Below are 23,524 nucleotides of genomic sequence, written 5' to 3'. Positions count from 1 at the left end.
TGTGTGGGGGTTTTTTTCAACCAACGCTTGCTTTCATTGACGATGGGACCAATAAAGCGTGCGTGTGTCGGTGGGGTGCGAGAAGGGGGGAGAGAGAGAGAGAGAGAGGGAGGGACGGAGAGAGAGAGAGAGAGAGAGAGAGAGAGAGAGGGAAAGGCGGAGTGTGTTGACTGGTGTGCTGCCTCAGCCTCTTGCCGTGCAGCCAAAGTTTTCCAAGGAATCTCAGTCAAGGAGGATCCGCGGTGGCTGAGCTGCGGAGGACTTTTTCTTTTATGCGGGACTTAACGCGACTCCTTTCCCGGTCAACTTTATGACAAAGAGGGCATCGTGGCCAGCACACTCCGGAGCCTTCTTTCTCACGCCAATTTGATTCCTCAAGGATGTATTTGTATTGAAAGGGCGCCACAAAGTGCCGGAAACTTTTTCCCACCGACATGGAAGGGAATATACCGTGGATTATTTTGTCTTTTTTATTGTTTATGCAACTTTGTGAAGGTAATTAACGCTTTAATTGCATTGTGGTTCTTTGCCTGGACATGTCTCGATATGGTCACCTGGTTTTAAAGTGGAGCGTTGCATGCATCTAATTAAGTGTGCCAGTGAATTTATTACGGTTTCAAAAATATTTTATGTTTACGATATCATGCATGTCAATGCATTGTGTTGAAGTCCGACCATAGGTATGCTAATGAACCTGTTGTTCATGCCAATAGTGTATTTATGCACGTGCATGGAGAAAGCGCCAGCTATTGTGTTAATTCAGGAATATTTTCAAAAAGTAATTGCACCAAAGGAGTCTTGCAGAAATAAAATAAAAATATTACGGCTAAATGAATTGAACTCTTTGCACGTTATAGAACCCAAAAACTTTACACGTGAGCGTGTTTGCATGAATTTAAATTGCATAAGTTTATTGAAGCTCAACAAAGTACATCACAAACACTTTAGAATTGGACAAAAGCCGCTAGTTGCATGGCTGGGCTCAGATAAGAGGAGTGGGTGGGGGGTAGGGGGGGTCACATCAGTTTGTCTTCATGTTGCAGTCTCATTATTTGCTGCATGAGTTCCATTTAAATCATTTCTCACATCTCCCACAGGTTTTCGATGCTCTGATAAATCCAGGCCATGTGAAAATGGAGGGACATGCATAGAGTCGCCCTCCCGATGCATGTAAGTGCAAACTCATTAAACTCTGAATGTCTCTTTAATTCACTTAACACTCTTTCAACTAGAGGTGTCATTTTTTTCAGAAAAGCCAGAAAAGATAAACATTCCTACTTTTAATTGCCTTACAATGAATGTTACTAATGGGTTTATCCAACCTACGAGCGTCAGCAAGCCTCCACACGTCTCCTCTGCACCTGTTAAATGTCTCCACCAAAACTATTTTATTAGATTCCCCTTAAAAGCTTTATTTAATTGAAGTGCCTTGCTTGCTTTTACCGTCTTTTGACACTGATAAGGCTTTTGTTTTAAAATTCCTTTGGGTGGAGGGGTAGAGAAAAAGGTTTGTGTGGGAAAAGCCGTGACAATAGTCAAGTGAAATCGCCTCCAGTGTCTTGCCCGAGGGTCACTTGTCCCCTTTTTAAGCCCTCCTTGTAGCTTTTTCGAGGAGGAACATGCTCGAGTGTTACACTGAGGAAAAACAACCCGTCTCCGCCACCTGCTTTCCAAAAAGGCCCTCATTTTAGTAGAATAAGAGGTCAGATAAGGATAGATAAGATAAGAATAATCCTCTTTTCTTCCACTTTATACGTAAATCTCAGTTATCAATGCGGGGCGGACATAACTCGACTCACAAACGTGTAAGTGGCCTCCGTTAGAAGCAACCGCCGCCCACGTTTTATCAATCATTTGCAGTTGGGATGTGGCCAAAGTGCCATTAAGTCAGTCAATGTGTAATTTCATGAAGCCATGAAAACACTGGAGATGAATAATAATAAGACTCCAAAGCATTTTTTTATGAAGGAGGAGGATCTGGACCCACTGCAGTGCCATTTAAATAGAAAGAATGCGTCTCCCGCAAACGGCGGACAACAAATATCAAACTGGAGCAGAACAGAGAAGCTGAGCTTGTTGGACTAGTTAGATTCTGAGGTAACCACCCCCCTTCTCATTAACCCCCACCTGCCCCCAACCAGGAGAAAAGAACAAAGATATACAAGAGTAGAAAAGATCCTTTCTTCCTGCAGATACCCGATACAGAGTGCACAAAGTGGGCGCAGGAAAGAAAAAAGCCACAGAAACTAGCTTTCATTTGAATATTTACCGACAAAATTAAATTCATGCTAACCCGTGTTTGTAGATTCAAGAAGGTCTTCATGAAAAAGTTGAGATATTTTGTTTTATGGCCTTCTCAATTGGCTTGAATATTTGACTGATATACAGTAAATGGCAGCTGCCTTTTGTTCTTGCCCCAGATAGTCGCGTATCGAATATCCTACGCGGCCATGATGTCACGCCATGTCAGATTAGAGGCGGCACATCAAAAAAAGTTTATGACTGAGTGTTCCGACTTCCTCAACAGGTGAGTCACTAAAGGATGCAAGATTGGAGGAGGCCAATCCTTACTGATTTAGCTTTAACGGCAAAGTGAATGGCACGTTAGACTTTTAGTAGCAAAACAAAAACTGTGATTGAACTTGACAATGGACTGCCTGAATGATTACACAGAATCACAAATTGTTCCCATTTTTAATAGCTGTGGGACAAAAATTGTGAAATGTAAAATAAAAAATACAAACAACAACCTGTTATTTTATATTAAGTGTTGAAATAGCTTGCTCTCTTTGATGATGTAATAATAATGTTTGTTCAACAACAAACATGGCGTTTTAAAGGTCCACTGAAAAGTGATCATTTTAAAGGAACAAAGATTTTTGAATTTTTTGTGGGAGGTCCCACAGGGGCTTCGATGATGCGCTGATTAGCATATTTTAGACGGTTATGTTAGCGGTGAATTAAATCACAGCCGGAGCTGAAAAGATACTGCAAGAAAAGTGAATAAAAATATTTTTAATAACACGATCGACTTGATAGGGCGGCGGTATGAGCGCAAAAGAGATAATTAGATTGTGAAAGTGTTGATCAGAGAAGATCCAGCTGGATTTTAATGGGGGGGGCGCTGAGCAAGTCGCGAGGGGGGTCTGGCTTGGAAAATGGCGGAGGGGGGGCAGCGTAGAGGACAGCTGGTGGATGTTGTGATGGTAATCCAGTGAAGTCAGAGCTCAACAAAGGGGCAGCGTAGGGCCAGGTGCTACCATTGAGTCGCACACTGGGAGACAAGTTCGCCGACTAGCCTGCTAACTCGCTAGCACATGTTGATTCTCTCACAGAGCGACTTCACTTGCCACATGTTGACATTAACCTCTGTGGGACAGCTTGGATTCCATTGTATGAAGAAAATAAAATGGCGGGTGTGATTTGTTGCTAGGCAGAGTTGAGCTCAATTGTAACGGCTTCATAGTGAAAAAAAAAAAAAATGGCGCTTGTCCTTGGATGAAGAGTCAGCATCAAGACAAATTTAATTATATATTTTATTATTTTTTGACATAAATCCCTTAAATGTGTGTAAAAGAAAAATGAGACAGAAATGAAAACATTAGTTGCCCCTGGCGCGGCCCGCATGTGGAAGCAGTGGCTGTCAGTGTTTCTTTTCTCTCTTTTTTTTTTTTTTTTTTAATAAATGTGTTGCCTTTGGCCTCAGTTGCCGAGTTAGCATATAAATTGTGCGTGTTTTGTCGTGACCCTTCAACTACTCCCAGGCCCTCGAGACATGATAAAAGGAGGCTTGTATTTTTGATCATCCGCATCCCCGTCATGCCTAATGTCCCCGTCCACAGTCGATGTTTTCTTCGGCCATCTTCACGGCGGATTTAGAAAAGGAATGCTGCTGTCTGAGGTTCCCTCCTGTCGTTGTGGAAGTTCCAGGTTATTGTCCATCCATCCCGCCCCCCCCTGGAAGCCTATTCAGGAATGCACCCGACAATACAGTCTCATTGAGGTCCTGATGGTTGGAATGTTTGACTTTGCAATTAGCTGCGAGTGGTGCCACAATGGATTGCAGAAAAGCTTTAGTTAAAAGGAAGCTCCTGGCTTATATCTGACCATTGGGTTTGAAACTAATATAGGGAGGATGGTATTTGTATATAATTGTAAACTGGGAGCTCTGGTTCCCAGGCCCTGTCACAGGAAGTTCTGCCTTCTGACCTTTTTGATCCACACATCCTGTCTAATCGCAGCAGCTTTAGTCAAGCATCAGGTTGACTTCATTTCGGGATAAAGTAACATAATCAATTATGAGATATGTTTTGGGAGAGCTTTGATTATTAAGCAGGCCTGGAGAAGTTCAAATGATCTTTGTCTGTTACTGTTGCGGTGATAGTTTTGAGGAGTTCTGGACAGGGTCTCTTCTTTCATGTTGAAATCAAGTTTTGATTTTGGAATTTCAAAGTTTTTGCACAAATCTGGTTTAGCTTTGGTGGTTGTGGGTAGCGCTGTGGTTGTGTGTGCGATGCCGAATGTTTGGAAAGACCTCGGCCTCGGGGTGCGTGTCATGTGGTTATTGCCGCTATTTGAAAAATGTCAAGGAGCTGCCTCGCAAAAAAAATTATCCACGCTTTGCTTGAACTTGAATATTGTAGGAATTGATTGCGCCGCATTTCAAAAACCTCAATCCGATTGTTTGACCGTGAGCATAATTTGCTGGAACAAAGTTCCTAGCGATGGAGTGGATTGGCTTCAGAAGGAACTCAATTACAAGAAGCGAGCGGTCGTGTGTCGCCAGCTTCCTGCACATGCAAAGGTCGTTCCTCCGAAGCACTCAAACTGTCCGAACCTCACGAAACCCTCGTTCCCAGCACCCCCTTTTCTCCCCGTTCGGGCTCCCTCTCTCCATGGGATACTGTTGCCGGGCGACGGCCTCGGCCTGTTGGTCCATGGAAGCCCAGACCTGAAAGACTAGCTGCTTGGGTCACTAACCCCCCTCTCTTCCCTCCCCCTTGGCTCCCTCCTCCTTCCAACCTGATCATACAAAGGACTTCTGACTACTTTAGTGCTTTTATTTGGGGGGGCCACAAAAACAACCCCCACCCACCCCACCAATGTGGTTGTTTGCTGAGAAAGGGAGAGCCAAGGACTCCTCAGAAAGAAAGGGGGATGCGGGTAAGGCTCAAGTTGGCATTCCTATGGGAGAATAAATGTCGTTGGGTTTCACTTTTGGACCAAATCGAAAAATAGAAAGATGCTCTGAGCTCAAAGATAGCGAGCCTCTTTGATACACGTTGCTTTGGTGGGGTATGAAACCGTGTCACAGTTGACAGGGTCTTTGTTCACAGGTGAGTCGCCCTTTGACCCCGCGGCGGAGGATCTGCTATTGTTTGGGAGGAGATGAGCTCAGGTTACCCTTTGCTTCAATGAACCACAGAGCAGGAAAACCGGCATTGGGTTCCACCAGATCCCATAAATCAAAAGTCCATATCTGAAATGAAAGCTCTCACTTCCACTCGTTAAAATGCTTTCTTCTTCTTCCCCCCTTTTTGCAATATCCTGTTTGGATGTCATCGTTTGTGGCTACCACGCCGGTTGTAAGTTTCTTCTCTTTGTGTTCAGGCATGCGGTTGTTTGCTTTGCATGCCGTGTTGCAGTGGTGAAGCTTTGTGTGAAGCTAAAAGGCTACAAGGAATCGTTAATGCATGTTTTCTTTAGGTTGATGTGTCTCTTCAGTCATGTGAAGTGGTTTTTGTGTGTGTCCCCGGGAAAAAAAGCAGTTGTTATTTTGACTCGGAGATGACTAGACGCAATGACAGATGTGGACAGATGCGTGGTGCCCGAGAAACGCAGCTGGTAAAATATCTCATGGTTTGACGCAGGAGGGATTAGACACATCCATGCAAAACGGCTTGAAAGAACTTCTTGCTCATCATCATCTGGCGTCTTCTTCCTCAGAGGTCAGAAGTCGGCACCCAAGGGGGGGAAGGTTGGTGCGGAACAGCAGCCGGCACCTGCCCTTCGCGTGCTTCCCCTTGGCGTTCCCAGAAGCTGCGGAATCCGAGTCCGATAAAGGACTTGTTTTGGGCCAGCGGGATCGAGCTGTACGCTGGTATCGGTTGAGTTTGGGTTATGGGAGAAAGAACGCTAGCCATGAGGCGAGTCTAGACAAAAGAATGTGTGTTTTGACTGAATGAAAATTGAGAAAATAGCTGACCCAAGTCGCAAAAAAAAAAAAAAAACTTGACAACCTTGCCACTAGAGTCAAATCTCAACTTTGGTCTCGGGCCTTCGCCGAATGGTCCTCTATGTGCCACGTTTCATTTTTTTTTTTTTTTTGTCCTGACCCGCTAGATTCCAGACATAGTTAATTTGCCTCTAAATAAACCCAGCCAAGCCATGACAAATAGCCCTGGGTACCAAGGGGCGGGCGGGGTGATTGGTTGAGTGTCAGGCTTGCTCTTTGGTCTGCCCCGTTGCCAGGGCGACGGCCATCCTGCGTTTCGGAGCGAGCGCTGTGTTTTTAGAGCAGCGGACAAGGGATTACAGGAAATATGACATGGCATTCCCTCTGGACCAGACCGTCTCTAACCCCCCCCTCTCTCCCAAATTCACCCCCTCTCCGTCCACCAGTTGCAGCCTCCAAAGACATTCTCTCCTGCGGCGTAGCCCCGCCCCTCGCCCTGCAGCCTGAGTGACATTATCATCACAATCAGACGGGGGACCTCTGACATTTGACCTCTCAGCAGTGTGGGGAGGGGGTGCCAAGCTGGCGTTTTAGTTCGAGTGGGGGGTAGTAGCTGAGCCAACTTCTTATCCTAGAGACTGTGCTTACATTCAACTGTAAATTGTTGGGATGTTCAAAATGTGTTTATCAGACCGATGCTGTTATATATTTATTTATTTTTTAAATACATTTTAATTTAACCCAATGACAGAAATTTGCCATAAGTATCAGCTGCTGGTATCGGCCGCATCTAAAAAGTCCCCGATACCTTAAAATAAGGCTGGTATTGACCCGATTCTTAATTCTGCTATTAGCAGGCTACTCCTCATCCCTAGTAAATGTGTTTCCAGTTGTTTAACTATTTAATAGTTCTATTCGACTGCACTTTTTTTTTTCTTCATGTCTCCTTCTCTTGGATATGCCAGTGCAGTCCTTTGTGCTGAAGCCCTGTGGCTTCCCTTTATCATTTTGTCATTGTAACACTCCAAAGCAAGTCAAACATAGTAACAAACATAGTAAAAAGGCTGGCCTACTCCCAACAACAACTGCAAAACAAAAAGTTTGTTTTGTAGATCAGCGTGCAATAATAGAATGCTTGTACAAAGAAGAACAGAGGGGAATCCATTGTTGATTAAGCCTGGGGGTTCTTCGGCAGTAAAAAAAAAAGACAGAGCCTCGGGGCGAACCAAATCCTGGCCGTCACTGCTCTGTCATCAGCATCAAACAGCCTGTTTGAAGAGAGAGGGGGGGGCTCGTACCCGAGGCTCCACTCTGGGTGTCGGGTTTCTAACTCAAACTAACCTCCTCCGTTAGCACAAACCTTGTCTGAACTCTCATCGGCCCGTAGAGAGCAATCAGATACTCCTAATCCGATGTTGATATGTTTAAACAAAAGGCGAGACTGGATAGTGTGTCTTGGAAGCAAATAGAAGTTCTCCAAATATCACAGCTGTCTTTTCCTCTTTGCTCAGCATGCTGAGTGTACACTCCAGTTTTCTTACGTCGGCACGGGGTGGAATCGTTTTGGCTTCCTGTCAGCCATCGCTGGGCGTGTTCGTATATTCTTTAGAGCCGACCTGCGGAAAAAGCCGTAACGGAGGAGGAATGTTAGCTGACACTGAAAAAATGGCTCTCGCCAGCTGGAGAGGACACAAATTGCGCGTTTGGTAAAGCCCGTCCGTCAGGATATGGCCTGGCTCCGTTTGCGAGTGCATCACTCATTCCACAAAACCACGTTGCACTTTTGAAGCAACCGGCGCTTAATATGAAATAATTCCAGGGCGTAGACGCCAGCCTCGCACCACATTATGAGTCAAGAAGGAGTTGTCACGGGGTCTGCACGGCCAGATGCGCTGCATTAATGACCAAAATGGGAATTGGTTGCATCTGAAGATTTGCGTCTTTGGCTTTTTAGCATGTTACCTTTCTTGGCTCTCAAAGACTTAACGCTCGTATTTGTCCAGATGCCGTCCAGGATTCATCGGTCCCCTTTGTCAGCACCAGGATCCCTGCCACCGATCGCCGTGTCTTAACGGGGCCGCTTGCAAGAGCCAAGTGGTCAACGGTGTCCCGCAGTACAGCTGCGTGTGCCAGAGGGGCTTCAGAGGTATGCCCGTCACAATTAGCACAAAGCTTCAGCACCATCTGACCGTTTCTGCAAATTCCAGGCCAAGACTGCTCGCTCATTGACGCCTGCGCCACGAGTCCTTGTGCCAATGGCGCCCGTTGTGCCAACTGGAATAATCACTACAACTGCTCCTGCCCACCTGGCTTCCAAGGGAAAAACTGCCGCAGCGACGTGGACGAGTGCCGCAAGCCCGGCGCTTGCCTCAACGCCGGCCTTTGCATCAACACCCACGGGTCCTTCCGCTGCCAGTGCCCGCCCGGGTACAGCGGGCGCACGTGCGAGGTGTCCACCCAGCCCTGCGCCCCCTCGCAGTGCCTCAACGGCGGCACATGTCGCCAGACCAGCGACCATTCCTATGAATGCGCCTGCCTGCCAGGTATGTATGCTACCCAATATGTAGCTAATGCTAATCGCTATCCCACATAAATTTAAGCCAAATTGCGGCAAGCCCACTGGGGCCGTCCCACAGGGCGGAGGGGGTTGCACACATGCAAACCATCACTATCGGAGCGTAGGCCCGCTGTTTTCCCAAGTCTGAAGTTTTTCCCATGGCCGATGACGCAGTTGTGAACGTCGCTGCTGGGATTTACTCATACATCGCAGATCAGCTTCCCGCCTGCTATTTATAGACTGATGAGAAACGGGGTGGTGGTGTTGAGAAGTCGGCGGAGGAGGATCGCACGCCCGCGTTCCTGCTCCACTATGTCCACAACAGAAAGAATTTACTTTATGGACCCTTTCTGGCTTGCCACTGGGGAGCCGACAGGAAATGTCTCCTGCCAGAAAGGAAGTCATTGAAACTGAAAGATTATAAAACAAGCAAACACCACGGGGAGCGCAGGCCTTCGAGGCGGCCGTCGAGGCTCCCGTCGGCGTCGTGTGGGAACCGTCACGAGTGGATGTAAACAGTCACCCACTCAAGCTTTTAACTACTTCGCGCCCCTGCAGTGTGGGAAACATGACTCGATGTTATGAGTTAAATTGATTGTTGCGGAACAGGGGGGGCGACTTAATGTGTTTGTTTGTCGTAACCTTTCCCTCCATCCGTTCCAGGCTTCCAGGGCCACAACTGTGAGAATAATGTGGACGACTGCCCGGGTCACAAGTGTATGAATGGCGGGATTTGCGTGGATGGAGTCAACACATATAATTGCCAGTGCCCACCTGAATGGACAGGTACAGCACACGGTCTTTCTTGAAATTTTTAAATATGAGTCGTGTGAGCTAATCACGCCTCACCACGCCAGGCCAGTACTGCGCCGAGGACGTCAACGAGTGTCTGATGCAGCCCAACGCCTGCCACAATGGGGGCACGTGCTTCAACACCATCGGGGGCCACACCTGCGTCTGCGTCAACGGCTGGACGGGCGACGACTGCAGCGAGAACATCGACGACTGCGCCATCGCCGTTTGCTTCAACGGGGCCACCTGCCACGACCGAGTCGCCTCCTTCTTCTGCGAGTGCCCGGTCGGAAAGACGGGTAAGTGAACGCATCATCGGGCCACGTTTTGGGCGGCGTTATTTTATCGTTGGGCCTGGTTTAGGTTTGCTGTGCCACTTGGAGGACGCGTGTGTGAGCAACCCCTGCAACGAGGGAGCCGTGTGCGACACCAACCCCCTCAACGGCCGCGCCATTTGCACCTGCCCTGCTGGCTTTGTGGGAGGGGCTTGTAACCAGGACATGGACGAATGCTCCATCGGTATGTTTGCGACTTGTTTGTTGCCACTGGACTGTCACGACCTCTCTTCTCCAACCTCCGTTTTGTCTCACAGGTGCAAACCCATGCGAGCACTTTGGCAAGTGCGTCAACACTGAGGGCTCGTTCCAATGTCAATGCGGCCGCGGCTACGCCGGCCCGCGTTGCGAGATCGACATCAACGAATGCGTGTCAATGCCTTGTCAGAACGACGCCACTTGCCTGGACCGCATCGGAGAATTCACCTGCATCTGCATGCCAGGTACGGGGTATTATCTCCACCGTTGCCATGCCGACCGCCAGAGTGGGCTATTATGTAATGGAGGGCAAAGGGGGCTCTCGGCGCACTGTACAATCAGACAGAAGAGGGTATTAGTGCGGACAAAGTGATGGTTTGGACTCTGGGTGACAAAAAACGGAGTGAAACTCTCACGCACGGTGCTACATGCATCCCGGGGTTTTGGGAACTATACAAATTAGAGCTGGGAGTGGGCTCTATAGGACTGGATGTGAGAGAGGGCGAGCAGTTAGGGGGAGCGCTGTGCTGTGAATAGTAATGAGTTGTAGAGTGGTGGGAATGGAGCCGAACAATAGGGCCCCTCTGTGCTCCACTTTGCACCCTCGTACACACAGAGAGGGGAAAGGAGGCCTTTTCCCAGAGCCCCCCTCTTCGATCCCCCCTCCCATTTTTTTTTTTTTCCGCTTTCCAGAGACAGGCTCTTCCTCCTCACCCTCCTCATCGTCAGGCTGCCCGGCAAAGCTCAAGCCGGGCGGCTTCCACGCTCGGCTTCACTTCAATGCGGGGGTGGGGTGGGGGGGCTTAGTTGGTTTGCTAACAGCGAATGTATAACATACATCCGGTGAATGGGACGCCGACCTCGGGGTGTTGCGATGCGATGTAACATCTTAGGACTCGAGGTCAGTGAATCCTGCGGTTCAGTAAAGTCCCCAGGAGAGCATGAAAAAGCGTTCTCATAGAATTGTTGAGAGTGGGGACCATACACACACACACACACACACAAGGTAATGGACATGGGCCTGTGAGTAGCCCCCGAGGACCACTCGAGTAGCCCGCGGGCCTGTTCTAAAAATAGCTCACCATTGATGGGATAATTGTGATTTCCCAGGAATGAGATTTATTTTGTACTCACGTGCAAACATGTCTTGCAGGTTACACGGGGACTTACTGTGAGACCGACGTCGACGACTGCGAGAGCAACCCGTGTGTGAATGATGGTATCTGTCGGGACATGGTCAATGGCTTCACGTGCACCTGCCAACCTGGTAAGATGATTTTCAGATACACACGATGTTGGGGAAAATAATTTTATTGCTGTCACATTCCCACAAATGCAACAGTTTACTTCTCACCCAAAATACACAGAGAAATATTTTATATTAAAAATATCCTCATTTGTGTGCACATGATTTGAATGGCAATCTGAGACAGTCCAGCCTCCACTTATTAAAAAAAAAAAAAAGTGCCTAAACAAAGACACTATTGTGACCCCCAAGCCCCTCCCCTTTGGAATGTAAAAGGGACAGCAGTCTCCCTCAACTTGCCTTGGTTGGTGGTGATGGCGAAGGGGAGGGGTGGTCTGAACAGCAGTCCCGCTAATGAGATTCTTTTCCAGGTCCGCAATTTACATCTGGGACAGACGTCTCCCCCCCCCCCCTCCTCCTCCGCCTCCCCATCTCGCTATTGAGCCTGTTGGGTTGATGTAGAAAAGGAGAGGGAGGGGGGGGCAAAAGAGAAAACAATCCCACTGTCTCCTCTGCTCACACCCCCCATCAGCAGCAACACACAGCCCATCCTCACATTGTTAATCAACAGAGCAGCGTGCTACCAATGCAGCCCCCCAATCTGGGCACATTGCCCACCGATTTCAAGGCTGCGTAGTTTCTCAAGCTTTCAAAGCAGCAGAGCGCTACTAGCAAAATCCGTCTTTCTCATCGTTGCCAAGTTGATAGGCACACCTCGTATGAGGTCTTTTCCGTGACCTTGAAATGCCATCAAGGTCATGGGATCTCCACCAGCGTCCAGATGACGCAGCTCTTAACCAGTCTGAGCCAGACGTCTCTGACCACGCCGGAGACCTTTGCCCCCGGGGCCACTAAGAAGGGACAAAACCGCCCCGGAGTTGCTCTCTGACCTGTCGCCTCTGTGTTTGACTGTCCCAGGCTTCACCGGCACCATGTGCCAGATTGACATCGACGAGTGTGCCAGCACGCCCTGCCAGAACGGCGCCAAGTGCTACGACCGACCCAACGGCTTCGAGTGCCGCTGTGCTGAAGGTAAGTTTGTCGGGTGCCTAAAACACTTGTGCATTTGTTTTGTTTTTTTGGGGTGGGGGTCAGCTATATCTCTACAAACTGACTTCAGCCCGCTAATCCCCCAGAACCCCCCCCCCCCCTCCTCAAGATCACCGGGTCACCAGTAGTTGCCTGGAAAAGAACCTTGGTCGTCACCCCGACATCTGTTCATTTGTTCATCTGTTCATCCCCCCCCCTCCACAACACCTTATGGTGTGCCCCGTCCCTCATTCCTTCACATGCATCGACAGTTTTATGAGGATGAAAAAAAAATGCCTCTGCTCAACAGGTTGGGAAGCACGGCATCGTTTTATGCGGTTTGATGTTAAGCGTTTATGAGGGCCTTTGCTTCATTGTTTCAAATGCCAGCTGCTTGGTATTCCCTGTATTTGCGACCCCCCCCTCAAAGCACCCCCCCCTGCATGGTGAAGTGGCTCTGTTTGACGTGCTGCGGCCCGCCATTGTTCCCTCCGCCGCAGAGAACAAAAGCGGGCCTCGTCGGGGGGGTTTGGTAGAACTTTTGCCCAACTCTGTGGCACTTAGCAAACAAACCAACACTTGTCTGATGCACAGACACCTGTTGCCATGGAAACCGGGTAGATCCATTTTTGGGGGATTCTGTTTTCGAGCTAGGTCAACAATACTCTGTTCTCTCATTAGGATACGAAGGTACGCTATGTGAAAGCAACATCAACAACTGCCAGCCCGACCCGTGCCACCACGGCACCTGCGTGGACGGCATCGCTAGCTACACGTGCAACTGCGACGCCGGCTACACAGGGTACCGCTGCGAGAACCAGCTCAACGAGTGCCACAGTAACCCTTGCCAGAACGGAGGGAAGTGCGTCGACCTGGTCAACAAATACATCTGCCAGTGCCAACATGGGACGTCGGGTACGGATCAATCTGTTTGTATTATTTACAATGAGGACATTTTGTTGTTGTTGTTTTGTTTGATTGTGAGGGCGGAGAAAAGTAATTAAAAGTTTGCTCTCAACAGGCACCAACTGCGAGCTTAATTTCGACGATTGTGCCAGTAACCCGTGCGACTATGGCATGTGCAAAGATGGCATCAACCGCTACGACTGCGTTTGCAAGCCCGGCTTCACCGGTAAAGTCACATTTTTTATTTGAATGTTTTATTATCACACTAGTCCATTTTTTTCCCTCAGTGGAAAAAGTTTGGACATCCCCTGATAGACTCATTTAAATTTCATTTGACACTCGCTATCTTGTCAGGTCCCAAGTGTAACGTGGAGATAGACGAGTGTGCGTCGAGCCCCTGTCGCAACGGAGGCACGTGCGTGGACGAGGAGAACGGCTTCCACTGCCAGTGCCCGGATGGATTCAAGCCCCCGTACTGTTACTCGCAGGTGGACGAATGCGGCAGCAGCCCGTGCGTCCACGGCGCCTGCAGGGACGACATCAACGGGTACGCACGCTCCCCGAGTTTGCATTCCGGGCGAAAATTGACTTCCTTTGTGTCTTTGCAGTTATCGCTGTGATTGCGAGCCAGGCTGGGTGGGAAAAAACTGCGACCTGGACCGGAATGACTGTTTGCCGAGCCCTTGCCAGAACGCCGGCACTTGCATCGATCAACTTAACGGCTTCACCTGCAAATGCCGTCAGGGCTTTAGAGGTACGTTGTGAAATTGATTGAAACTGCTTGGACAAGAAACATTGGGGGGGAAAAAAAGTATTTCCACATTTGACATTCAAGTTCTATCATCTCTGCTTTGATTTATGAATTTAATTGATTCCTTGACCCTATTTTGCGGTTTCTTTTTCGACCGCTAAAAAATATGTAGTTTGCCAACTATAACACCATCATGACTAGCAATAAAATACAGTAGCGTAGTCGGCCTTGGTGTTCATCCAGAACAAGACAGGATTTATTCCTTGGAAGTATATTTACTGTTATTGAAGTCTTTGTTTCATTATGCACAGTTTGAACACTGTGCTTACATGTAGAAAGTAAAAATAAATAATAAATCAAATAATAAAATAATAAGATAAAAATATGAAAATAATAAATAAAAACTAAATAATCATTCAATAAATTATAATCAAATAAAATAGTTCTAAAAAATATGAAATTGAGCTTTTTTCTTGTACTTGCAAATGCTCAATACTAAAAAGTTAAATACAACTGAGCTGTTCATATGAAATGATTATTTATGTGCCACTAGAGGGAGCCCTGGTGTCAACAGTCATACAGCGCCACACTTTGAAAATAGGCAATTCCAACTATTTTTAGAAGGGCGTCAATTAGTCCACTTGGATTCATGTATAATGAATCATTTTTGTCCCCCCCGCCCCCCGGTAGGTAACCTCTGCCAGGTGAACATCAACGAGTGTGCGTCCAGTCCCTGCCTGAACAAAGGCACGTGTGTGGACGGCGTGGCCAGCTTCACCTGTCTGTGCGAGCTTCCCTACAGCGGCCCCACGTGTGCCGAAGTGCTCACCCCATGTTCCCCGAACCCCTGCTCAAATCAGGCCGTCTGCACCCACACCGCAGACTACCTTGGCTACCAGTGCAACTGCCAGCCCGGTTGGCAAGGTGGGCATGGAACCATATGAAGGAAGGTGGTCACATCTACACCGTGACCTGACATTTTTTGCCATCCGCAGGGCAACTTTGTAACAGAGATGTGAACGAATGCCTCTCCAATCCTTGCAAGAACCGCGGGACCTGCTCCAACACACTCGGGTCTTTTGTGTGCTCCTGCAGGCCCGGTTTCACCGGGCCCACCTGCGACACAGACATCAACGACTGCTCCCCCAGTGAGTGGCCGCACGGATGTCAACGTATGGCGCCCTTGCGCAAATCCCTCACTGGTTCCCTTCCGCAGATCCGTGCCTAAGTGGAGGCTCCTGCACGGACAGCGTCAACTCCTTCCACTGCAGCTGCCTGCCGGGCTTCACCGGGCCTCGCTGCGCTCTGGAGATCAACGAATGTCAAAGTTTGCCCTGCAAGAATGGCGGCACATGCACCGACTACGTCAACTCCTACACGTGCACGTGCAGGGCCGGCTTCACCGGCATCCACTGCGAAACCAACATACGCGATTGCACGGAAAGGTGGGTGCCGTTATTTCTCCAAATGGCTCGAGCTTTAATACCTGACTGACGTGAGTTGTTTCCACGTTGGCAGCTCGTGCTTCAACGGAGGGACGTGCACGGATAAGATCAACGGCTACTCGTGTACGTGCCGCTCGGGCTTCACCGGCTCGCACTGCCAGTACGAGGTCAACGAGTGCGACTCGCAGCCGTGCCTCAACGGGGGTGTCTGTCAAGACGCCCTGGAGTCCTTCCGCTGCACCTGCCCCAAAGGCTACGCCGGCTCGCGCTGTCAGGTACACCTAAAAAGACAATCAACTTCTTGAGTGCTAGCATGCTAATTGTTGCTTTTTATCTATAGACACCAGTTGACTGGTGCAGACGTTCCTCCCCCTGCCAGAACGGAGGACGCTGTCGTCAAAAAGACTCGGCCTTCCTCTGCGAGTGCGCTCACGGCTGGTCCGGACGTTACTGCGACATCCCCCGAGTCTCCTGTGAGATGGCGGCTCGCCAAAGAGGTCTAGTTTTTACTTTTTATACTCTTCCGCCTTTTTTTTTGATGCGCAACATGGTCGCTCACGTGCTCGTTTCTCGTCATCAGGACTCCAGACGGACGAGCTGTGTCACCATGGCGGCCACTGCGTCAACACGGGCAACACGCACTACTGCAAATGTCCCGGCGACTACACGGGCAGCTACTGCGAGAGCCAAGTGGACCACTGCGAGGACAAACCCTGTCGCAATGGCGCCACCTGCAGGGGATATGTTGGAGGATACCAGTGTGATGTGAGTTCTTGATTAATTGATTAATTTTATTGATCCATTTTACTGGTAAATAAATAGGCCAATAAAACAATATATGTTTTAAAATTGTATGTAGGAATTTACAATTAATTAATTAATCTTGTTGAGAATCAAATGTGGCCCTTGAACATCAAAGTCCCCTTTTTTTAAAGCCAAGTACTTTGTATTAATTCTCTATAATAAAAAATAATAATAATAATAATATAATATCCATCCATCCATTTTCTGAACCGCTTAGTCCCCACGGGGGTCGCGGGCGTGCTGGAGCCTATCCCAGCCGTCATCGGGCAGTAGGCGGGGGACACCCTGAACTGGTTGCCAGCCAATCGCAGGGCACACAGAGACAGACAACCAATCGCACTCACACTCACACCTAGGGACAATTTGGAGTCTTCAATCGGCCTACCAAGCATGTTTTTGGAATGTGGGAGGAAACCGGAGTGCCCGGAGAAAACCCACGCGGGCCCGGGGAGAACATGCAAACTCCACACAGGGAGGGCCGGAGGTGGAATCGAACCCGCACCCTCCTAACTGTGAGGCGGACGTGCTACCCAGTGCGCCACCGAGCCGCCCCTAATAATATAATAAATAAAGTAAATTTAAAAAAAGAATAGTAAAAATGTAATAATGTAAAAATTGTTCTCGACGTGTCCTTCCAGTGCATGCCGGGCTTCACGGGTCAGAACTGCGAGCTGGAGATCAATGAGTGTCAATCTCACCCTTGCCAAAACGGCGGCACGTGCATCGACCTGGTCGGACATTACATCTGCTCCTGTCCTCCTGGCACTCTGGGTATGTCCGACAACCAAAGAAAAGACAGGACACAATTCTGACTTGACTCAAAATGGTCTCTCTTCAAGGCGTCCTCTGCGAGATCAACGAAGACGACTGCGCCCCACCTGTGAGGTCTCGCGGCGCAGTCCACAAGTGCCTCAACAACGGCACCTGCGTGGACCGAGTGGGCGGCTACCGATGCAACTGTCCGCCCGGGTTCACCGGCGAGCGGTGCGAGGGGGACATCAACGAGTGTCTCTCAAACCCTTGTAGTCCCTCCAACAGCCTGGACTGCATCCAGATGCCCAACGACTACCAGTGTGTCTGCAAAGTCGGCTTCACAGGTTAGATAAACCTTTGTCCTAACTAAGGAACATAAAAAAATAGAAATATTATTCTTGTTACCAAGAAAAAAGAGGAGAGCTTGTTTCATTCAGAATTGAAATTTTGGTGAACTTCTGTGATTGATCTTTGTTTTTATGTCTGTGTTTTTTATCGTTGTTTTAGGTCGAAGGTGCCAAAACCGATTCAGTGCTTGTGAATCTCAGCCTTGCCAAAACGGAGGAGCGTGCTCCGGGTCCAGTTCTGCTGTTGGCTACACGTGCACGTGTCAGCTCGTAAGTCCATATCGACTTCAGTCACATAAAGGATTAACCGGATCATTTTTTTGTATTTGATCAAACTTGATATTGTCTGCAGGGTTACACAGGCCCCAACTGCGAGCGAAGCATGTCCTGCCGCGAACTGTCTTGCTACAACGGCGGAAGCTGCGCTCTCACCACGCGAGGGGCACGCTGCAGCTGCCTGCCTGGCTACGGCGGGCCGCAATGCGCCCACCGCAGCAACGAAGGCTGCTCCTCGCAACCCTGCCGCAACGGCGGCCTTTGCACCGAGGAGACCGCCTTCCCGTTCTTCCACTGCCAGTGTCCCAGCGGGTGGACGGGCAAACGGTGCGAGCAGAACGAGGCCCCGGTCCTGTCGTGCCCGCTGACCGACTGTCACGGCAAAGCCAACGACGGCGTGTGCGACAAAGAGTGCAGCACGCTGGCTTGCCGCTGGGACGGCGGCGACTGCTCGCTGGCGGTCAACCCTTGGGCCCGCTGCGCCGACCCCCGCTGCTGGCGTGTCTTCAATAACAGCCAGTGCGACGAGTCGTGCAACAACGCTGACTGCTTGTACGACAACTTTGACTGCAAAACGAAGGAGAAAGTTTGCAAGTGAGTTTTTGTCTTGATGTGTGTCATGTCCTGTTCTTTTTGATGTTATTCTAATTTTGTGGTTCCTTCAGCCCCATCTACGAGACGTACTGTATCGACCACTACGCCGACGGCCTTTGCGACCAAGGCTGCAACACGGAGGAATGCGGCTGGGACGGCCTGGATTGCGCTCAAAAGGTCCCGGAAGATATCGTGGACGGCTCCTTGGTTCTAGTGGTGCTGCTGCCTCCGGAGGAGCTTCTCCGCACCAGCACGGCCTTTCTGCTCAAGCTGAGCGCCATCCTTCACACCACGCTACGCTTCCGGCTGGACCACAACGGCGAGGCGATGATCCGACCCTACACCCGGCGGGAAGCACGCCTTAAACGGGAGCTGCAACCTCAGCAGGAGATTATCGGGTGAGTTATTTAGTGTAAGGAAGCCCACTCGTGGTATCTTTGGATCACTAACATCAGTGTCTTGTTTGAACAGCTCCATCGTTTACCTGGAGATAGACAACCGCTTGTGTACTAACGACTGCTTCCCAACGCCCGAGAGCGCCGCCGACTACCTCGGAGCCTTGTCGGCCGTCGAAATGCTCCGCTTCCCGTACCCGCTCAAAGAAGTCCGCGGTAGGTACACGCGAACGCGAGAAGCACAGCAGGAACCACAGAGGAACATATCTGTAATCACTCCCTCGCTTTTGCCTGCGTAGGTGAAAAGATTGTGGATGAAACGGACCCCATTCCTCAATGGGGCAAGCTGATGCTGGTCAGCATAGCGTCGCTTTTCTTGCTGATCATCGTGGTGTTAGGCATGTTGATTTCCCGGAGGAAGCGCGAGCACAGCACGCTGTGGTTCCCCGAGGGCTTCTTACCCAAGAAGGAGCCCGGCAGCAACAAGAACCGCAGGGAGCCGGTGGGCCAGGATGCTCTCGGAATGAAGTAAGCCTGGAGGAATATTTGTGTGTATTTTGTTTAGTCCTCAATTTGCGCTGCTACAAGTAGCCGCCATTTTTGTGGAATTTACTTTTAGATGATTGGATGGTTCTTTTTATCCTGTTTTATTTTTCATATTCTTCAATATCATCAACAGACATATGCCCAAAACGGTTGAGGAGTCTCTGCTTGGAGATCACAGCGACCAGTGGATGGACGCCGAATGCCCAGAACCCAAACGACTGAAGGTCAAATTAATCACCACATACACTTAAAAATATAAATTAATTTATGACACTAATGTCTCTGCCATTTTTTTTTTTTCAAGATGGAGGAGCCAAGTATGCTGTCAGATGGAGAGGACGCCGTTGATAGCCGGCAGTGGACGCAACATCACCTGGCGGCGGCGGACATCCGCGTACCGCCCACTATGGCGCTCACGCCTCCGCAAGGAGAGTTTGAAAGCGACTGCATGGATGTGAACGTCAGAGGTCCAGGTTGGTAGCGAGAACAAAACCAATTTTGAATAATATATATATATTCGCGTACACATAAGCTAGCTAGTTTGCTAGCTTGCTATCTGATTAATTACGTATATTAACTAACTTCTGTTTTACTAGATGGTTTTACTCCACTTATGCTGGCGTCGTTCTGCGGAGGCGGGCTGGAACCCGAGATTGCCGAGGAGGAGGAGAGCGAGGAGTGCTCGGCCAACATCATCTCAGACCTCATCTATCAGGGCGCGTCGCTCGCCGCTCAGACGGATCGCACGGGCGAGACGGCGCTCCACCTGGCTGCCCGTTACGCCCGCGCCGACGCCGCCAAAAGACTCCTGGATGCTGGAGCAGACGCCAACGCTCAGGATAATACCGGACGCTCGCCCCTGCATGCCGCCGTGGCTGCGGATGCACAAGGAGTGTTCCAGGTACACATGAGAACAAGTGGAATCATTTGTTAAAACAGATTTTCAAGTGTAAAAGTTATAAACTTGGCTTTGTCTTGTCGTAGATCCTGATCCGAAACAGGGCCACAGATCTTGACTCGCGCATGTACGACGGCTCCACGGCGCTCATCCTGGCCGCTCGGCTGGCGGTGGAAGGAATGGTTGAGGAACTCATCACTTGCCACGCAGATGTCAATGCAGTTGATGAACTAGGTCAGCACCGATTAGACCCTGGTACTCCCATATTGAGTAGAAGATGTTGACGGATGTTTGTTTTCCTTCAGGTAAATCTGCCTTGCACTGGGCGGCTGCTGTTAACAACGTGGACGCAACGATTGCCTTGCTCAAGAATGGCGCCAACAAAGACATGCAAGATCTTAAGGTATGAATCCAATTTCATGTATTTTCCAGGTCCTTGGAAGGCTATCGAAACATTTTTGTGGGCATTAAAAGTGATGAAGTGTACGCATTCTTAACCATCTTTGTGTGTGTGTTGTTCAGGAGGAGACGCCTCTGTTCCTTGCGGCTCGAGAGGGAAGCTGCGAGGCCGTCAAAGTTCTGCTGGCTCACTTTGCCAACCGCGAGATTACGGACCACATGGACAGGCTGCCCCGAGACATTGCACAGGAGCGCATGCACCATGATATTGTGCAGCTCCTGGATGAGTACAACACTGTGAGGAGCCCCCAGGGCCACGGCGGGCCCGGACTCCACCTCTCCAGTGGGCACACCCTGTCACCCCTCATGTGCCCGCCCAGCGCGTTCCTTCCCAGCCTGAAGACCACCCCGCAGGGCAAGAAGAACCGCCGGCCGGGGGCTAAGGGCTCCGGCCTGGGAGGTCAGCACGCCGGCGGTCTGAAGGACTCGGTCAAGGCCCGCAACAAGAAGCTGTCCTTGGACATGCAGAGTGCCCTGCTGGAGAGCTCGGTCACCCTCTCCCCAGTGGACTCGCTGGACTCGCCTCACGGGGGTGCCAGCAACGCCGGCTACATCACCAACCCCACGTCCCCCGTGGCCATGCCGTCGCCGGGGCTCTTCCACTCGTCCATGTCTGTTCCGAACACGCCCATGGTGCACGCCGGCATGCTGGACGGCGGCGGCCCCTTTGCCGTGTCTCTGGCGCAGCTCAACGACCTGGGCAACGGCGGCATGACCATGCAGGGCCGCGTGTCCATGGCGTCGGACGTGGGCCACGGCTACGTGCTGAGTCCGTCGGGCCAGATGGGGCTCAACATGGGCCTGGTGAGCCCGGTCAGCGTGCCCTTCGATTGGCACGCCCGGGCGTCCGCCTCGCAGTGCGGCCAGCAGGTGGTGAACCTGGTGCAGAGCATGCCGCCGCCGCAGCAGAGCATGCAGCCGCCGCCCCCGATGCAGCAGAATATGCTGTTGCACCAGCAGCAGATGTACCGCAGCGCCATGTTGCAACCTACGCCCGTCACCTCCACGCCGAGCGTCAGCCCCGTCAAACTGCCCTCCATTAGCGAGCAGCAGATTATGAGCCACTCGGTAAGCAGCCAGCAGAGTATGGCCCGCATGGCGTCGTCCACGCCGCCTACGCCGCAGACCTCGCAACCCCCGCCGCCTTTCTTCCAGCAGCCGCCTCCGCAGGCTCCGCCGGGCGTCGCCCCGCCTGCCCAAGCTCCCGTCCCCCAGCCGGGCTCCACGGAAGATTACCCCACCCCGCCCTCGCAGCATAGCTACACGTCAGCGCTCGACGCCACGCCCAAGCATTACCTGCACCTGCCCACCGAGCACCCCTACCTGACCCCTTCGCCCGAGTCCCCCGAGCCCTGGTCCAGCCCCTCCCCTCAGTGCGTGTCCGACTGGTCAGACTCCACGCCCAGCCCTGCCGTCGCCGTTGCCGCCGCCGGCTCCGCCCAGACCCAAATTTCAAATATCCCAGAAGCCAACAAAAAGATGCAGGTGTTTGCTTAAAGATGCAGTCCATGTGTCAACCTGTTTCCAAGATTTTTTATTGGATTTGGATTGACTTGTTTACGCCGAGGACCGCCCGCCCGCCCACGTGCGATGTTTGCGGACGGCCTGTGAGACACAGTAAAGGGAAAAACGTGTGTTGTCTGAAAAACTAGCAGACAAATTAATGAAGTAATTCTGTCACAGATGGACTTTATTATTAAAAAAAAAAAAAAGTATATGAAGAAAACCAAGTCTTTTATTTCAAAAGACTGAGGGATCCTCTCCTAAAAACTAACAAACGTTTAAAAGTAGTTAAAAATCTGAAGGGAATTCATTTATTTTTATTTATTGTTTGTATTTTTGTAGGTATTTTCACACTCCTTTTTGTCCTAGTTTCATGCAAAAAAAAAAAAAAAGTCCCACAACCTTTCATTTGACTTCTTATTTTCCTAATTTAATTTATCCTTCAGGCCTGCTCATCACCTCTCCTGGTATTTATTCAGGCCCGTTCAAAAGTTGGGTTGCGACTCCAGAGTTCCATTTCCCATTGGATTCAATTGTGCTTTTTCTTTTTGAGTATTAAGAATGTAGATGAGCGTGTCCGAAGCACTTCAAGTGGTGACTGGCCAAATGAACCACACGCGATGGATATTTATATGACGGGAGTGGAAATGAAAGCATTCTTTAATGATGGCCTTTGAAAAAGAAAAAAATATTTTTTTAGTTTTTCTTTAAGGGACAATTTTGACTAGTTTTGAAAATCAGCCTGTCACTGCCTTTTTTTAAGATTTTTTTTTTTATCTTTGTAACAACGTTTAATACATGCATTCCTTTTTTAGTTGACCTCAGATATGCTAAGCTATGCTCACCAGCTGCTATTTTTTTCTCTCCATCATTCCTGAAAATTTCAATATAGTTTGGGTTTGGGTTGACGTGCATCCTAAAGGACTGTTGGAAGAAATGTAAGGGAGCAACGCTACCGTGTAGTGCTGCACTTTTTTTCTTTTGACACCTTGTAAGGATGGATGAGGTTGCTTAATCCAATTAAGCCAATTTCCCGTCAGCCTTGATATGATTTAAGCATAAGTAAAAGAACAATTCATAGTCATTCATCCGCACCACTTCCGTAGAAACTACTACTACTACTTCTACTATTAGTTCTTTATTTTTGTATCCTGTTCACTTTTGTTCCCAAGTTCCACTCCGACTCAATTTGTAACTGTTGTTGTTTTTGTTCGATCATTTTCGGGGTTTTATAAATATATATATTGTTTAACTTGCCTGCCAGTTTTCCCTACCAGGTCGCACTGAGTGTTTGTACATTTCAACTTTTTGACGTTTTCTGTGTGTACATATGTTTGTTACCGGGTAGATGTTTTGTTGGAAAGGTCTTATGTTTCTAAAATGATTGTTATGTACTAAAAAGGACAAAAATAAAATGTACTTCATTTAGCACAATTTGGAGTGTGGGGCTCTTATTCATGCAGATCTTAATTTAATATTTATGCTTCTCTTTTACCCTCATGATAAGTTTACAAT

At 49.5% G+C, this 23,524-nt stretch overlaps 1 protein-coding gene across 1 annotated transcript; it reads left to right on the top strand.

Moving 5' to 3' along the window:
- Nucleotides 1–150: 150 nt before the first annotated feature.
- notch3 (notch receptor 3) lies at nt 151–23,443 on the top strand. Its single transcript, XM_049745377.2, has 33 exons — nt 151–495; nt 1,098–1,170; nt 8,179–8,321; nt 8,383–8,718; nt 9,396–9,518; nt 9,590–9,823; nt 9,888–10,043; nt 10,117–10,302; nt 11,211–11,324; nt 12,222–12,335; nt 13,014–13,247; nt 13,354–13,464; nt 13,593–13,785; nt 13,847–13,992; nt 14,680–14,913; nt 14,985–15,137; nt 15,206–15,434; nt 15,508–15,709; nt 15,775–15,931; nt 16,015–16,199; nt 16,877–17,009; nt 17,078–17,335; nt 17,499–17,608; nt 17,691–18,208; nt 18,280–18,606; nt 18,680–18,819; nt 18,903–19,131; nt 19,283–19,373; nt 19,454–19,622; nt 19,746–20,050; nt 20,134–20,281; nt 20,353–20,450; nt 20,570–23,443. Exons 1-33 carry the CDS (start codon nt 435–437, stop codon nt 22,001–22,003), a joined length of 7,344 nt encoding a protein of 2,447 aa, XP_049601334.1. The 5' UTR covers nt 151–434; the 3' UTR covers nt 22,004–23,443.
- Nucleotides 23,444–23,524: the final 81 nt, after the last annotated feature.

This window comes from Syngnathus scovelli, chromosome 16 (genome assembly GCF_024217435.2).
Source record: "Syngnathus scovelli strain Florida chromosome 16, RoL_Ssco_1.2, whole genome shotgun sequence".
Taxonomy (NCBI): Eukaryota; Metazoa; Chordata; class Actinopteri; order Syngnathiformes; family Syngnathidae; genus Syngnathus; species Syngnathus scovelli.
The sequence above is the reverse complement of the archived record's forward strand: the minus strand, read 5'-3'. Positions and strand labels throughout refer to the sequence as shown.

Bases quoted from the DNA above. Each gene is read 5' to 3' on its own strand.
- notch3 (XM_049745377.2), top strand. From the start codon at position 435: ATGGAAGGGAATATACCGTGGATTATTTTGTCTTTTTTATTGTTTATG. The intron at 15,932-16,014 runs GTCTAGTTTTTA...TCTCGTCATCAG, and splicing joins GATGGCGGCTCGCCAAAGAG to GACTCCAGACGGACGAGCTG. The intron at 17,609-17,690 runs GTAAGTCCATAT...TATTGTCTGCAG, and splicing joins ACACGTGCACGTGTCAGCTC to GGTTACACAGGCCCCAACTG.